General features: G+C 40.3%; 1 protein-coding gene across 2 annotated transcripts in view; it reads right to left on the bottom strand.

The window, feature by feature from the left end:
• kntc1 (kinetochore associated 1) overlaps positions 1-16,369 on the bottom strand; it is a 154,493-nt gene that overhangs the window by 132,031 nt on the left and 6,093 nt on the right. For both annotated transcript variants that reach the window (XM_068055050.1, XM_068055051.1), the window contains exons 4-9: positions 14,916-15,031; positions 14,418-14,490; positions 11,031-11,108; positions 6,682-6,716; positions 6,471-6,581; positions 5,085-5,175 (exon numbers count right to left, since the gene is read on the bottom strand). In XM_068055050.1, coding sequence (XP_067911151.1) covers positions 5,085-5,175; positions 6,471-6,581; positions 6,682-6,716; positions 11,031-11,108; positions 14,418-14,490; positions 14,916-15,031 — 504 coding nt within the window. The remainder of the gene's footprint in view (positions 1-5,084; positions 5,176-6,470; positions 6,582-6,681; positions 6,717-11,030; positions 11,109-14,417; positions 14,491-14,915; positions 15,032-16,369) is intronic.

Here is a 16,369-nt window from a genome sequence, read left to right as displayed (position 1 = left end):
ATGACCTTCCATGTTCGTCAATGTTGAGTTTCTCAGCAAGGTACCAGTATAGCAAAGCTTCTGGAGGAGTAGAGCAACTCGTTTAGCAACTTCCTGATTTCCACATGCGCCGTCGCCAGAAGTTGGTGTCAAATTTACACGAATAACGATGAGTGTCGATAGCCTCACCATTAATTTCACAGCAAAACCTGGGCTGTTAAAGGGAACAAAGGTCTTTACGATTTTGATTGCTTAACTATAACATGACATGAATCTAAATCTACTGTCACTAGTAAAAACAATAAGGAAGGATATGATTCAAGGCATATTCAAAATAATGGAAAATAACCAAGGTAAATACATAGAGGCTTTTTGAGTAAAACCAGGATAGGTAAATCATAAAATAATTGTATCGTTCAAGAAGTCGCTAACAAAATTGAGCATAAGGAACAACTTTGCACATAAGTGTCAGCTGTGGCTCAGTTGGTAGTACTCTCTTCTGAGTCACAAGATTGTGGGTTCAAATCCCACTCCAGAACTTGAGCACATAAATCAAGGCTGACACGCTAGTGCAGTACTGAGGGAGTGCTACATGTTAATTGTGTTTCATTGTATGCAGGTAGTGGGAATTAATTGGGGATTCACTTGCGCTCCTATAAATAGGAACACAGAAACTGTGGTTGTTGGGTTAGGAGGTACAATGTGAATGAAGCTTATAAAATGTGTAAAGGTTGGCTCCAGTTCTATCCTTCACCACCTGGCTTTCTGAAGTATAACATGGTAGCATAAATATGAAGGTTGGAAATTGAGAGAAAAAAAATTTGGACATAAAATTAAAATCCTAGTGGCCAGTGTGGAAAAAGGCAGTAAGCAAGTGTAAATTGTTGATGTATGATTACCCTCCATGTTCTCAGAATCTGAACCATATGACCAGTGGAAGAAAGAAATGGATAGAGACTAGACTTGAGACATCAGCAAAGTTTCTGACTGATAATGGAGGGGAATTTGCCAATGACGAGTTCAGAGACATTGTGAAGATATGAGCATCAAGGTCATGAATACTGCAGCTGAAAGTCCTTCTGGAACAGAGGATATAGTCCCTATCAATTAGCCCATGGGTGAATCCCAAATTGCCTTCTGTTCTGTGCAATAGTCCTTCTGCTGTAGAAGGTACAACAATTAGTTCCATTTTTTTCTGCACATTTGAATGCTTTACATCCAAGGAGACAGGCTTTCACCAAGCCTGAGGTCTCAGAGAAATTTCAGAGTGCACTGAGGCATTGCATCACACCATTTGAGACAGAGTTCAATCCAGATTTAGTATACTATAAAGGATAGGATCATAGGGACTGGAAAGGCCCTGGTATGATGAGTACTGTTTTAACATCATGGTCTATCAAACATGGCAAACAAACCGTTAAGTTTCATTCCACGCAACTAATCAGAATTAATTACAAAATCTTGGACTCTGAGCCACTAATAGAAGTAAACGAGGCACCTTGTACCTCAAATGCTCATGTGTTTTGTGATGAAGGTCCTGAGAAACAGAATGTGGTAAATCAAGGGCTGGATAATGGCAATGTGAGTGATCATGACACACGTGACAGAGCCATCACATCCACAGGCCAACTGCCCATAACGAGTACTGTTACGACAGAGGCGGGAGCAATGCACTGTCAATTCAGTTCCATCACTCCACAGGTCGCAGCATATTATTAAAGTTTTCCCACCCAACCGGAAAATAGCCGAATTAAACCCTCTCATAACCCAGAATAAAACAGACCAAGGCAGGTATCTTTAGACAACAACAATTTAACTATTTATTAAAACTAAATCTTAAACACTATTAAGATAAACCTATGTTTAAAGACCTTATAACTTCTTATTTTAACCTAACTCCCCCATTCACACAAATACACTCAAAAACTAAAGGTTAACCGGTTTTTAAAAAGAATGATGTTTTGTTTCTTAAGAATAAATAAATAACTGAGTTATGAGTCTTTGTGGGTTACATTCCAGATGGGTGAGGTATCCTAGTGAAAAAAATAATCAAATGCCACTCGAAGTCTCCATACAGATTTGATGAAACAGTCTCTTAGTAGATAGGCATTCGGCTGCAGCAGGCGTCAAACAGTTCTTTAAACAAGTAGTATAGCAATGGATCCACTCAGGTTTTAAAACTGACAGTCTCTCAGTCGAAACTTTACTGCGAATTCCAGAAAATATAATCAGTCAAGAGAGAGAAGTAAAGAAAAAGGAATTTTGCTAACTCCAGCAATACAAAAGGTCTCTTCAAAGGGTTTTTATTCCTGCTTAGGCAATTAACTCAGCCTGTAGCTCCTTGTAGAATTTTTGCTGAGAAATAGACAGCTCTTTTCTGCAATAGCACACTTCACTGATGTCTCTCAAAACTGGTTTCAGCCGGTTTTTACACATAGTTAAATTGTTATATTACACCATGTGACCTCTCTCTCCTGCTGTCGCCGAGGTAACAAGTGCAGCTGGCACATTGTGCCTCAGAAATCCAAAAGCATTTGCCTCTGTCGTAAAGGTGCACTGTTTTTAACAGAGTCTTAAAGGCACACCGTTTCAAACAAATACAATTCCGTGACAGTACTCAGGTGATATATATTCCAGAGGGGTCTAGTGAATGGAGAGATGTGACAATTGTGGGACATGCAGGAAAAGCTACTGGCAAGTTTAAATGTTGGTTAAAGTTCAGGATGATGGCCAAGAAGCGAGGTCCATAGACTGAGAGAATGGGGTGAAAGAGTGGAAAGCAGAAAGGTGCAGTGCAAATACTGATGGTGAGCCTGGAAATGACTCTTGCAACAGAAAAGGATCATGTACTGGAGAAAGAACCAAAAGTGCAAGACTGAGATCGCGCAGTACTAGTCCCAACAGATGTAAAAGGGAGATAGAGGCCGTAGCTTGAGTAGATTAGACAATAAAGGCCACAGAATAGTATTGTAACAGAACTAAAAGGAGAAGTCCTCATGATCATGAAGTTTTGGTGGCTGCCACTAAAGTTGAGGATAAACTAATAAGAGAAGCAAAACAAAGGGAATTAGATAGTTTGGAGTTTATTCTGAGGTGCCAGATAAGGGTCAACCACCTTTGTCTCATAGGTGAATTTGTATGGGAAAGGTCCTTGCAGATGGAATATATAAGGCTAAACCTAGGATAGTTGCTAAGGGTTTCTGAAGAGTATCAAAGTGATACTGATGTTAGAGTGAATTTTCCACAGCTGGAAAAGTAATACTAAAAATCTTTGTAGCTCTTTTGGCCACCTATTCACGGGAGTGTAGATCAATCAACATAAAAGCCACATTTCTGCACCATGATACATTTCAGAGGAAAGTATTTCTGAAACTGCCCAAAGAGGCAGCAGGAAGAAAAACCATGGAAACTAAATAAATGTGTCTATAGTCTGAATAAACCTAAGAAAATAAAAAGGGTTGTTCAAAGCACCCTGGCAGCTGAAACACTGGCTCTTGCAGAGGCAGTGGATATGGAATTCTATTTGTCAAATATTTTAAGTGAGATTCTGTACAATGACATTCTGAAGATAGTATATCCATTGAATGTTATGTAGATAATCGTTCAGTGTGGGATAATGTACAGTCTATAAAAAAATGAGAAAGAAAAGATTACAGAATGACCTTGCTGGCTTGAAACAATGCTGTAAAAGGACATTTCTAAAATTAAATGGGTGAATGCAAGTCATCAACTGTTGGATTGTTTTACAAAAAGACATGCATGTACGAAGAGATTGTTAGGGACCCTGGAGGAGGGGCATCTCACAATGTAATGTTTTGTACAGAATATGGAGTCTTTGATTTAATTTGTTTTGAAAGTTTGGTTGTTTAAAAGCAGTGAAAGGAATCTATTAATGGGATATTAATTATATGCAGGTGGTGCGAATTAACTGGGAATTCACTGGTGCTCCTATAAATAGGAACAGACTGAAACTGTGGTTGTTGGGTTAGGAGGTGCATGTCTATAATGTGTATCTCTATAATTAAAAGCGTATAAAAATGTGTAAAGATTGGCTCCAGTTCTATTGACCACCTGGCTTTCTGGAGTACAACACTGCACTGTTGGAGGTGTCATCTTTTGATTGAGGTGTTAATCCGAGTCCCCATCTGCCTTCTCAGGTGGACATAAAAGATCCCATGGCACTATTTCGAAGAACAGTAGGGGAATTATCCCAGTGTCAGAGCCAATATTTATTCCTCAATCAACATCACTAAAACAGATTATCTGGTCATTATCATGTTGCTATTTGTGGGAGCTTGCTGTGCACATACTGGCTGCAATGTTTCCTACATTACAAGAGTGACTGGACTGTATTGGCCATAAAGCGCTTTGGGACGTCCTGTGGTTATGAAAGGCGCTATTATAAAGGCAAGTCTTTTTTAGAATGTACTAATTGGAATAGACTGTCATTTATACTGCTCCACTTAAACATTCAAAAGACAGTTAGATTAACTCTCAAGTCAAGACTAGGAGGCTATGAAATTAATGCAACAAAATGAGAAAAGATCAGATCAGGTCTTGAGAAATTATCATGATGGGGTACGCTCTATGTGTTAATTGAGCTTTTCTCATTTTTATATTATGTACTTGATGTCAACAGTGTGCCAAAATTGCAAACACATTCAGTTTTTCAGCATTTCTCACTTCTTTGAGTCTAAAACATTTGCCAGAAAATATATTTATTATATCTTTTTAAAAAAAGCAGGCCCACTGACTGCTACAGTGGAGTGCTGTCTCTGAGATAGGAACATGAATCCCAGTCTCAACTAACATTCCCATTTTGATTTTCTTGTAATAGCATGGGACGACAGGAAAGAAACATTAACCAGAAAACTGTTCTTGACGGACATGCACTAAATTCCTCATTAGGAATTGATATTTATGGCATGTATGGAGGTTATTAGACTGCCCCCTCACTAAGGCCAGTGTGATTAAGGGAATAAGGGAGAAAGTGATAATAGAAGTAATATTGCACATTACAGAAAAAAGGGCCAGTAAATATTTAACAAATCACAAAACTATAGCAATACACATTTGCTAAACTGATATTCAAATTTCACAGTTACCTTTCATTATGGATGAGTCAATCACATTGTTGACTTCTAGGTCCTTGACAGCACCCATGTTCCATGTTGATAGTACAAAGTCACCTGTGCCCTAAAGTACAATACCTTATGAACAAAATAATTTCTTTCTCTCTCTCTCATATTCACTAATTAAGGCAGCGAAAACAAAAATAACTAGGTCATTAAAATTTTGTCTTATAAGAACACAATTTGAGATTACAAAGACCTTTCATGCATAATATACATTATTTCGCACATTACATGCATTCATTCCTATTATACCTAAATGGATTACCAACATCCTCTCTGCAGCACATTGTGAATACATGCAAAGAGTATGTTTCATACTACAGAACTGCAGAAAAAAAGTAAAATGGCCCATAAGTGAAATAGTTATTCTTTCTCTCCCAATTTGTTCCCTTCTTCTACTGAAGGTGCTGACTTTTATTAGCATATGGTTCCACTGTTGCAGGTACCCTCTGGTATCTCACTCAGATGATTCTGTGCTGTGCTTTGTATTGCAAAAAAAGTATCATATGCATTTATTTTAAAATACAGAAAACAAAAAGCCAGTTGTACTAAAACTACAATATTTTGAACAAGCATTTGAATTAGTCCCTAGTTTTTAAACAGATAAACAAAAATATCAAGTTAGAATTAGCTAGCAAATCTATATTGTGAGCAAAATGAACAGAGGGCATTCTCAAGAGTCAGGACACCCAACACAGCTATACAAACTGCTTAGTTTGTCTCCTAACTTTCTCCAGAATTTCTCTTCTGTTTCTGATTTACTATATCTGCCTTGTGTTTAGCACAAATCCTTCACAGTTGATCACTGATGCAAGGTAACCTATGTAAAAAAAAAAACACTGTGGCTGAATTTCGATTGAGGTTCTCCTAATCATCTGCTGCAGACACCCCAGAGAAACTGTATAAGGGGTATCTGCAGATCCTCCACCAGTTACAGTGGATGATCGGGGCAATTCCTGCTGAAATGCAACTGCACAGTGATTTTAAACTGGGTTCTGATCCAAATTTAGAAGTGTGAGCAGCTTCAAATGCTCTCAAACCTGCTTCAGGAACTGAAGAGCCACTGCAATTGTCAAGAATTGATGATTTAGACCATTTTTCCATGAATAGTACTTGAACAGATCAAGCATGACTCAATTTTAATAGCTAAGCATCACAACTGTCCTCATAAACACAGATTATCCCCTCCCCAGATAAACAGAATGCATGCCATTCTAGGTACTTACGCTGATAATAGTTTGATGCAGGTCTCAACAGCGGAAAATCTCATTCTCAATACCAACAGCGGAAATCATGATTTAGTTTTGCACTACTGATGTCAAATAACTTGCAAAATTTAAGAAGGAAATCACTTACCCCAACTAGCAACTTAACATTATTTTTCATACTGTCAATCGCTGCATGATTACAGCCAGCTGTGTGCTTATCCTCAGTCCGAATAAATTTGATCTTGATCTGTTCTTTTAGCTAATAGGGAAAAGAAAAATTGAAGTTTAAAAGGAACTGCAATGTATTTCCTGCAGTATTAAAAGATAGCTTTAAGGGATTAAAAATCTTGGGGTCTTACTGTTTTTGTTGTATCAAAGTCCATCACTTCAATTGCTGTAACAATGAAAAATAAAAATCAGGAATAAAATCCAGAAATGATAAATCATAAATGAAACAACAAAAGTTTTAAATTAGTAACAGACCAAATGTGTCAGCAAGTCTGATACAAACAGCATTATGACAAACAGTGACCCATCAGTATGGTGGAAGCCCAAAGTAAATATAAGTATTGGATAGGAAACTTGAGATCCGGCAGCACGGGGATGGATCTCAGGCACTAGGAGTAATTTGAAGGAAATTCCAGAGCTCGAGAGCTGTGGGAAGGGAGTTCCTGATGTCTGGGAGCAATGGGAGTTATGGGAACAGGAGCACAGGGAAGCCATTTATTCTCAAGCGCACAGTGCCCTGGGATAAATGCCTGGCAGAGAATTCAGGGAACATGGGGTTGGAATGGGGTGGGGGTGCGGGGTGGGGAGAAGAAAAGAGGAGGACGTAAGAGTATGGAATCAGAACTGCACCCCCCACCACATTATCACCTCCCAGCCTCCTTCTCTGACTTATCTATGGTCGTTTTTAAACCATCACACACACTCACTGTTTTTCCCTCAGTTTCACTCAGTTTCCACTTATGCATTCCTACCATAAAAGGGATGCCAAAGTACCGGACAGAAGTATACGGGGTGCGATAGTACCAAAGTAGGCCTGCATTTGGGATTTATGGGGAGGGGGCATGGAGTCTGTGCACATTGGAGAGGTTGGCGACACTACGATACAGAAAGGTGCTCATGCGATGCAGAGTTTTGGAGCAGGACTTTAAAAAAACAAAAGAACAATGCAAAATTTCTCTGTCCCTCCCCTTCATTAGACTTGAAACAATGAACACTTCCATTTCTCAATTACAAACCCAGAAAAATAAAGTAAAAGTTTAGAAACACTGTTTATAGCACCGTGAAGGCATTATAAACAACGAAAACATATTTAAAGCACTGCTCATCTTGCTCATAGCTGGAAACCTGGGGGCTCTGGGAAAATTGTGGGCAGACTGCCTGATAAAATTAAAAGCAGTCAGTTTCTTTTGGGGAGGTCAGGAGAGAAAAGAGAGAGGAAGATATACAGACTTGAGCCTAAAAAGACTGCTATTTATGTTCAAGATTAAACACCAGTGTGGACATCGGTGTGAAATCACTTCACTTTGCACCAACTCTGTTATTATTATGTAACTGCAGCCTGAATCCAGTCAAGGCACAACCCAGCACTGGAACAAAGCAAAGTAAGTTTCACTAGAGGAAAGACATGTGCAGATCAGAGGCTGGGTATTCTGTAGTGAGTGACTCACCTCCAGACTCCCCAAAGCCTGTCCACCACCTATAAGGCACAAGTCAAGAGCGCAATGGAAATCCCCACTTGCCTGGGTGAGGGCAGCTCCAACAACACTCAAGAAGCTCGATACCTTCCAAGTCAAAGCAGCCTGCTTGATCAGCATCCCATCCACCACCTTCAACATTCACTCCCTCCGCTACCAGCACTCTATGTCTGCAGTGTGTACCATCTGTAAGATGCAGTGCAGCAACTCGCCAAGGCTTCTTCAACAGCACCTCCCAAACCCAAAATGTCTACCGACTAGAACAGGGGCAGCATAGGAATACCACCACCTTAAGGTTCCCCTGCAAATCACACACCATCCTGACTTGGAATTTTTTTTTTTAATTCATTCAGGAGATGTGGAGTTTACTGGCTAGGCCAGCATTTATTGCCCATCCCTAAATGCCCTTGAGAAGGTGGTGATGAGCTGCTTTCTCGAACCACGGCAGTCCTTGGAGTATAGGTACAGCAACACAACTGTTAGGAAGGGTGTTCCAGGATTTTGACCCAGTGACAGCGGAGGAATGGCGATATAGTTCCAAGCCAGGACAGTGTATGGCTTGGAGGCGAACTTGCAGGTGGTGGTATTCCCATGCATCTGCTGCCCTTGTCTGTCTAAATGGTAGAGGGTCGTGGATTTGGAAGGTACTGTTGAGGAAGCCTTAGTGAGTTGCTGCAGTGCATCTTGTATATGGTGCACACTGCTGCCACTGTGTGTTAGTGGTAAAGGGAGTGACTGTTGAAGGTGGTGGATAGGGTGCCAATCAAGTGGGTTGCTTTGTCCTGGATGGTGTCGAGCTTCTTGAGTGTTGATGGAGCTGCACCCATCCAGGCAAGTGGAGAGTATTCCATCACACTCCTGACTTGTGCCTTGTAGATGGTGGACAGGCTTTGAGGCGGTGAGTAACTCGCCGTAGGACTCCTAGCCTCTGACCTGCTTTTGTAGCCATGGTATTTATATGGCCAGTCCAGTTCAGTTTCTGGTCAATGGTAACCCCCAGGATGTTGTTAGTGGGGGTTCAGCTATGGCAATGCCATTGAATGTCAAGGGTAGATGGTTAGGTTCTCTCTTGCTTGATATGGTCATTGCCTGGCACTTAAGTGGTAAATAACATTCGCACCACACATCAGCCCAAGCCTGGATGTTGTCCAGGTCTTGCTGCATCTGGACACTGACTGCTTCAGTATCTGAGGAATTATGAATGGTACTGAATATTCTACAGTCCTCAGTGAACATCACCACTTCCAACCTTATCGTGGAGGGAAGGTCATTGATGAAGCAGCTGAAGATGGTTGGGCCTAGGACACTATCCTGAGGAACGCCGGCAGTGATATCGCCCTTCCGGCATTGCCACTGGGTCAAAATCCTGGAACTCCCTACCTAACTGCGCTGTGGGAATATCTTCACCACAGACTGGACTGGTTCAAGAAGTTAGCTCACCAATTAGGGATGGGCAATAAATGCTGGCCTTGACAGTGATGCCCACATCCTGTGAACGAATAAAATAAAAAAGAACTGAGTTGGGAAATGGAACAATGGAACTGGGAGGGACATAGGAAGAACCAGCTAGAATTAAGATAAACAGAAATGTTGAGAATAAATGGCCAAATAACAGTCGAAAGTGACACAGGAAGTGCACAATAGACAGAAGACTCAATGCGATATAAATAAATATAACTTCCAATGCGAGTAATTTGCAAAACTATAGTTTTGAAACAACCTTTTATACCAAATAAAATGTTCTCGACTCAACTTACACAGGCATCAAATACATGGCATATTTTACTTTGAATTATATTGATTGATGACAAACAGAATTAGAGATAAATATGTTGTTCAATAAACTGTTTTAAGGTTAGCATGAGCACATCAGAAGCGAAAACCATTCAGGAGTGAAAAATATCTGCCTTCAAAATGTCACAACATTTTTTCCATGCCCATTTCTCAAAACTCCATTTCAATCCCTCTAGTCTGACTTCTGCCCCAACAGCAGCAACACAGAAACCCTGGCCAAAGTTATAAAAGGCATTGTCTGCTCTATGCACAGCTCCATTAGACCATCTTTGCATAGTTCCACTCCAATCTATACAAACTCAGCTAGTGCATCTCCAAAAATAGATTTTCTTCGCACTCTGCACCTTCAGAGTCCCCCAAAGCTCAATTCCTATTTACATGCTACCCCTTTATGATTTCACCACAGTCACATCTTCTAGACTTAATGTGATGACACCCAGCCGCACTGCTCCATCAGCTCTCTCAAGTGCACAGCCACCCAAGCGTTGAGCGCCTGTCTGACACCAAGTAATGGATGAGCCACAATTTCTTCCAACTTAATACTGGGAAGAATGAAGCCAGAGCCCACAGTATGCTGACCTCACCATAAACTCTTCTCCTTTTCCGCTGATTTCATCTCCCTCCCTGGCCACTCTGAGGCTGAACAAGATCATGCAAAACCTTGGTATCCTGTTTGGCACCAAGTTTATCCAATCCATCAACAAACCCATGTCATATCTATCACCAAGACCACATTTTTCACCTGTGTAACATTGCTGCTGCCTCATCTCCCGAGGCCCTGCCCATGCTTTTGCCACCTCTATGCTCCCATCCTCAACAAACTCCAAACATGCAGTTGCCGTAGTGTTTCCTAAACCAAGTTTTGCTCACCGATCATTCTCTTCCTCACTTAGAACAGACCCCACCACCTTAAAACTAAGCTCTTTGCCCTGATTTTCAAATTTCTCCATGGCCTTGCCAAACCCTATTTTTGCAACCTCCTTCATCCCTTTATTCCACTTCTGCTTCCTTTTGTCCTTCGAGTTTCGCGTTACAGGCATTACTCCCACCACCTTTGCACCACCATAAGTGGCAGACTCTTCAGTCCCATAGAACGTCTTCCCAAAACTCTTAGACCTCTCCTCACTCTCTTACCATTTTGCTGTTCTTTTCCAAAATGCATTTGAGTCTTTAATATTAATGTAAGTCCTATTTAAATGCAAGAGTTTTACCTTGTTGAAGTCTGGCAAGCTGAAGACATGAAACGCAGAAGAAACCATTGCTAGTTAGCAGGACCATGTAGTAAGTGCCTAAAGGAAAAATAAAAGGTTTACAGCACTGAAACGTCACTGTATAGAATAAGAATCCTCATCCTGAACAGGCGTTTCAGTTCAACTTCTCCAAGGGAACATAGAAAATAGGAGCAGGAGTAGGCCATTCGGCCCTTCAAGCCTGCTCCACCATTCATTATGATCATAGCTGATCATCCAACTCAGTAACCTGTTCCTGCTTTCCCCCTATATCCTTTGATCCCTTTCGCCCCAAGAGCTATATCTAACTCCTTCTTGAAAACATACAATGTTTTGGCCTCAACTGCTTTCTGTGGTAGCAAATTCCACAGGCTCACCTGATGCTTCCACAGCATCTCATTTACCGATTAGGCACACTACAGCCTGCCGGACTAAACATTGAGTTCAATAATTTCAGAGCATGACAGGCCCCCCATTTTACTTTGATTTATAGTTATTTTTTCTTTTTCTTACATTTTTTTTGTATGTTTATTTTATTTCATCTTAGTTTGTTCAGTTTGCTTAACCACTGTTTTTTTTCATGTCTGTACTTGCTGCTGTTCAATTTTCAGACCGTTAACACCCTATCTGTACTAATGCTTTGTCTTTCAACACACTATTAACATACTGTTTGCCTTTGCTCCATGACCTTCTGGTCAGCTATTCTGTGGCCTTGTCCAATCTACACCTTCTCCTTTGTTATCTCTTTCCCCACCCCCACTTTACTTGCTTATAACCTTTGACATTTCTAATATTTGCCAGTTCCGAAGAAGGGTCACAGACCCGAAACTCCGCTTCTCTCTCCACAGATGCTGCCAGACCTGCTGAGTATTTCCAGCATTTCTTGTTTTTATTCCACAGGCTCACCACTCTCTGAGTGAAGTAATTTCTCCTGAAAGGTTTACCCCTTATCCTTAGGCTATGACCCCTGGTTCTGGACTCCCCCACCATCGGGAACATCCTTCCTGCATCTACCCTGTCAAGTCCTGTTAGAATTTTATAGGCTTCTATGAGATCCCACCTCACTCTTCTGAACTCCAGCAAATATAATCCTAACCGACTCAATCGCGCCTCATACGCCAGTCCCACCATCCCAGGAATCAGTCTGGTACATCTTCGCTGCACTCCCTCTATAGCAAGAACATCCTTCCTCAGATAAGGAGACCAAAACTGCACACAAATAGCTGTCAGTTACAGTGGAAGACCAAAGGAAGTGATCAATTTCTGCACGACTGAAGCAAGCCTAAAGGAGACAGAAAGACCAACTAAGAAAGAGACTGATGGCATAAGGGGGCTACAAAGGGATATAGATAAGTTAAATGAATGGGTAAAGACCTGGCAAATTGAGTATAATGTGGGAAAGTGGGAAATTGTCCACTTTGGCAGGAAGAATAAAAAAGCATATTATCTAAATGGTGAGAGATTGCAGAGCTCTGAGATGCAGAGGGATCTGGGTGTCCAAGTGCATGAATCGCAAAAGGTTAGTATGCAGGTACAGCCCGTAATTAGGAAAGCTAACAGAATGTTATCATTCATCGCGAGGGGAATTGAATACAAAAGTAGGGAGGTTATGCTTCAGTTATACAGGACATTGGTGAGACCACATCTTGAGTACTGTGGTCTCCTTATTGGTATTGGTCTCCTTATTTAAGGAAGGATGTAAATGCGTTGGAGGCAGTACAGAGAAGGCTTACTAGACTAATACCTGGAATGGGCGGGCTGTCTTACGAGGAAAGATTGGACAGGCTAGGCTTATATCCACTGGAATTTAGAAGAGTAAGAGGTGGCTTGATTGAAACATATAAGATCCTGAGGGGACTTGACAGGGTGGATGTGGAAAGATTTCTCCCCTTGTGGGAGAATCTAGAGCTAGGGGTCACTGTTTAAAAATAAGGGGTCGCCTATTTAAGACAGAGGTGAGAAATTTTTCTCTCAGAGGGTCGTGAGTCTTTGCTTCCACCGCCTTTTGAGGAAGAGAATTCCAGAGTCTTCGAATATTTTTAAGGCAGAGGTAGATAGATTCTTGATAAGCAAGGAGGTGGAAGGTTATCGGGGGTTGGTGGAAATGTGGAGTAATCAGTTCGGCCATGAACTTACTGAATGGCAGGGCAGGCTCGATGGGCCGAGCGGCCTACTCCTGCTCCTAATTCGTATATTTGTAAGTTAATGACATATGGATTTAAGAGGAATGTGGTCAAATAGACAAAGATGGCTGCAGGGAAGAATGTAAAGGATAGAGGTAAAACAGTCCCCAAGACTGGAAAGATGTGGTGAGTGGTAATTCCATTGGGGTCCGAATTTTGGTTGCTCTTATATTTACCATGTGCATAAATGATCTGGACTTAATGATCTAGATTGGGAGTTGAAGGAACCATATTGAAATGTGCTGAGGGCCCCAAATTGAAGAACATGGTAAAATGTGATGGGACCTGCAGAAGGACATAGATAGGCTAGCAAAATAGGCAGTGCAGAACAACACGAAATAATACATTTGGAAGCATGACTAGGGAAAGAAAATGCAAAATGGTAAGGTTTTAAATGGGAAAGGAACAAAGGGACCTTGATGCGCACAAACAGATATTTAAAGTTATGTAAGTAAATAAGGCCATTCAATTTGGAAAATCAAATCTTTGGTTATAAAATATACACACACATAAAAAATACAGGGCAAGGAATTAACGTTGAACTTGTACATTTGATTAGTTAGGCCACGGTTAGAGTGCTGCATCCAGTTATGGGCACCAATTGTATAAAAGATATAAAGGAATGATTCATCAGGTGTTCTAGAAAGTGATGCACTCACGTATGAGCAACATTACTACATAATAAGAGACTTTGTTGTTGCAGCTGCCAGATGATGCCCCAAATGACTGGACATTGGGCAATAAAGGTAAACTCCTAACCATAGGAGATATGGAAGAGCCTGGTGTGGCTGAACCTGAAAGCATATCCAGTGCAGACTCAAAATTTGTACGTAATCATCCTGATGTGTTTGCCTTTCAATTGTCCCGCACTCATGCTGGAAAATGTCTCTAGTTGACCTCTACCAGATACATGCAACAGCATAGCCAAAATCAGAAAGTGAATTTGTTTTAACTCAGTTAAAAACTCAAGTAATGGTCTGCAGTACTTTGAAACTAGTTAACCTTCTAAAAAAAAATCACTGAATATACAGTATAAGCCTGGCTAGACCTGGAATTAACACATAAATAATCAGCTGTCACATGAATTGCAACATTTGTTCTTTAACGTGTCAACTTAAGCACATTTCCTTTCATGAGCTTACTTCTAGCCAATAGCAATAGCACAGCAATAAAAAGAAAACCATACCTGAATGAGGAACTTCCTTCTCCAAAGCAAGGCTCAGGTAGACCTTCCCTTTTGAAGAGTTCTTCACCAACGACTTCGAAATGAGACAAAAGTTTGTAAAAGATACAGTTATTTCAAAAAATGTTATGTATATAATACACTTCAATGAAAACATTTAAATAAATAGATTAAACATAATTCTAGTAATACCATCAATTACACTCTATTGCTTAACATATGGAATCATTAAATGGTTCAGATCTTACTTCCAAAAATAATGAGCAATCTTGTATTAACAGGAAGCCATAACATGAACTTAACATTAAGTTGTCAGATCAAGTATAGTACTATGCACAAGTAAAACAGTCAAATTACTCTGCAATCTCATGAACTCAAAAATCTTGAAAGCCGCAAACTATCACCCACTTGTAAAAAAAAAAAATTGCTTCCATATTGGGATGTTTTGTCAACAAAAGACTGCTTAATTATTCACAACCACATAAGCAAATTTCCACTTACATTAGTTAATAGTGTTTGTCTGGATTTTACATGCAACAGATGAAGATTTCCATTTCTTTCTCCAACCACCAGAAACTGCCCTTCCTGACAAAGTGCCACCACATCCACTTCAGTGTCTACAGTCGATGAAATAGAAATCAAATATATTGAAATTTAGAAAACCATCAGAATGGGAACTAATGGAAGAGTGAGGTTCAGGATATAATCCTGCCCATAATAGGGCAAAAGAAACAGTTCAAATCTACAATGTCTTCTGCCTTTGTTAAGCTCCAGAATTACCTCCCTAAACCTCTCCATCTCTCTTTTCTCCTTTAAGATGCTCCTTAAAACCTACCGCTTTGACCAAGCTTTAGGTCATTTGCCTTATGTGGCTCAACATCAAAATTTGCTTTATAATACTCCTGTGAAGTACCTTGGATCATTTTATTATGTAAAGGAGCTACCAGAATACAAGTTGTTGTTGTCACAGTACTTTTAAGACAACCAAAGGACACTCACAACATGAGGTACTATGCAACTCATCATCTAAGAGTTACCCAGATTGAAGACATTTGACCAGACATAAATGGATTGCATACATTATCCTGTCAAACTAGGTTATTTTTCAAATTACCTTAATCGGCAAACAAATAATCTGCCAAAACTCACATCTAGTTTCACACTTGAAGGATAACCATTTGGATGAAATAACAGGAGCAACCAACACTGTGGAACTGTACCCCAGCATCAGTCACAACCATTAGGAGGCAAGAGGAAGAAATCGGGAACCAGAAAAATTACAGTGCAGCTGCCCCTGAATATAGCTCTATGCTCAGGAGCCAAGAGAAAATAGTTTTGCACGGAGGGAATTGTTATATGTGAAACCTGTTTATATCGTTGGTACACTACATTATTAAACATTTGTGCTTGAAAACAGGCATATGTTGCATCGTGGCTGTTTTACATGCTCTCAGCTCATGAGCAACATTCTTTAAATACACCCAACACATTTAATTGTTTCCAAACAGGTAAGCAGTGTTTCAAGCATGTTTCACGACTTTCCTGACAATCTGGCATGGCAAAGCATCATCCGCACCACAGTGAGCTTCTTGCCTTCACAGCTGTTGGGATTAAAAATAAAGCTATAATCTATTCAGCTGTCAATACATCACTGGCAAGGCACTCTTCCTGAGCATGAAGTGTTGCCTCTGTTATTTTGTCCAGTTTCTCAATGTCCCAAGTTAAGCATCTACAATGATGAATACTAGATCTAGGTAAGCTGTCCTGTTTTTAACTGCTGCAATTACCAGAAAATGCTTTATCAAGCCCTTTCCACACCATTTTGCAATAGTAAAAGGCTTATTTATAATTTGTTTCAATAAAATATTTGAGGGCTTATTTTTTTCTCAACTGAAGCACAGATATTTTCAGTAGGTAGCAATAGAGATACAGCACTGAAACAGGCACTTCGGCTC

This window comes from Heterodontus francisci, chromosome 23 (assembly GCF_036365525.1).
Source record: "Heterodontus francisci isolate sHetFra1 chromosome 23, sHetFra1.hap1, whole genome shotgun sequence".
Classification (NCBI taxonomy): Eukaryota; Metazoa; Chordata; class Chondrichthyes; order Heterodontiformes; family Heterodontidae; genus Heterodontus; species Heterodontus francisci.
The sequence above is the reverse complement of the archived record's forward strand: the minus strand, read 5'-3'. Positions and strand labels throughout refer to the sequence as shown.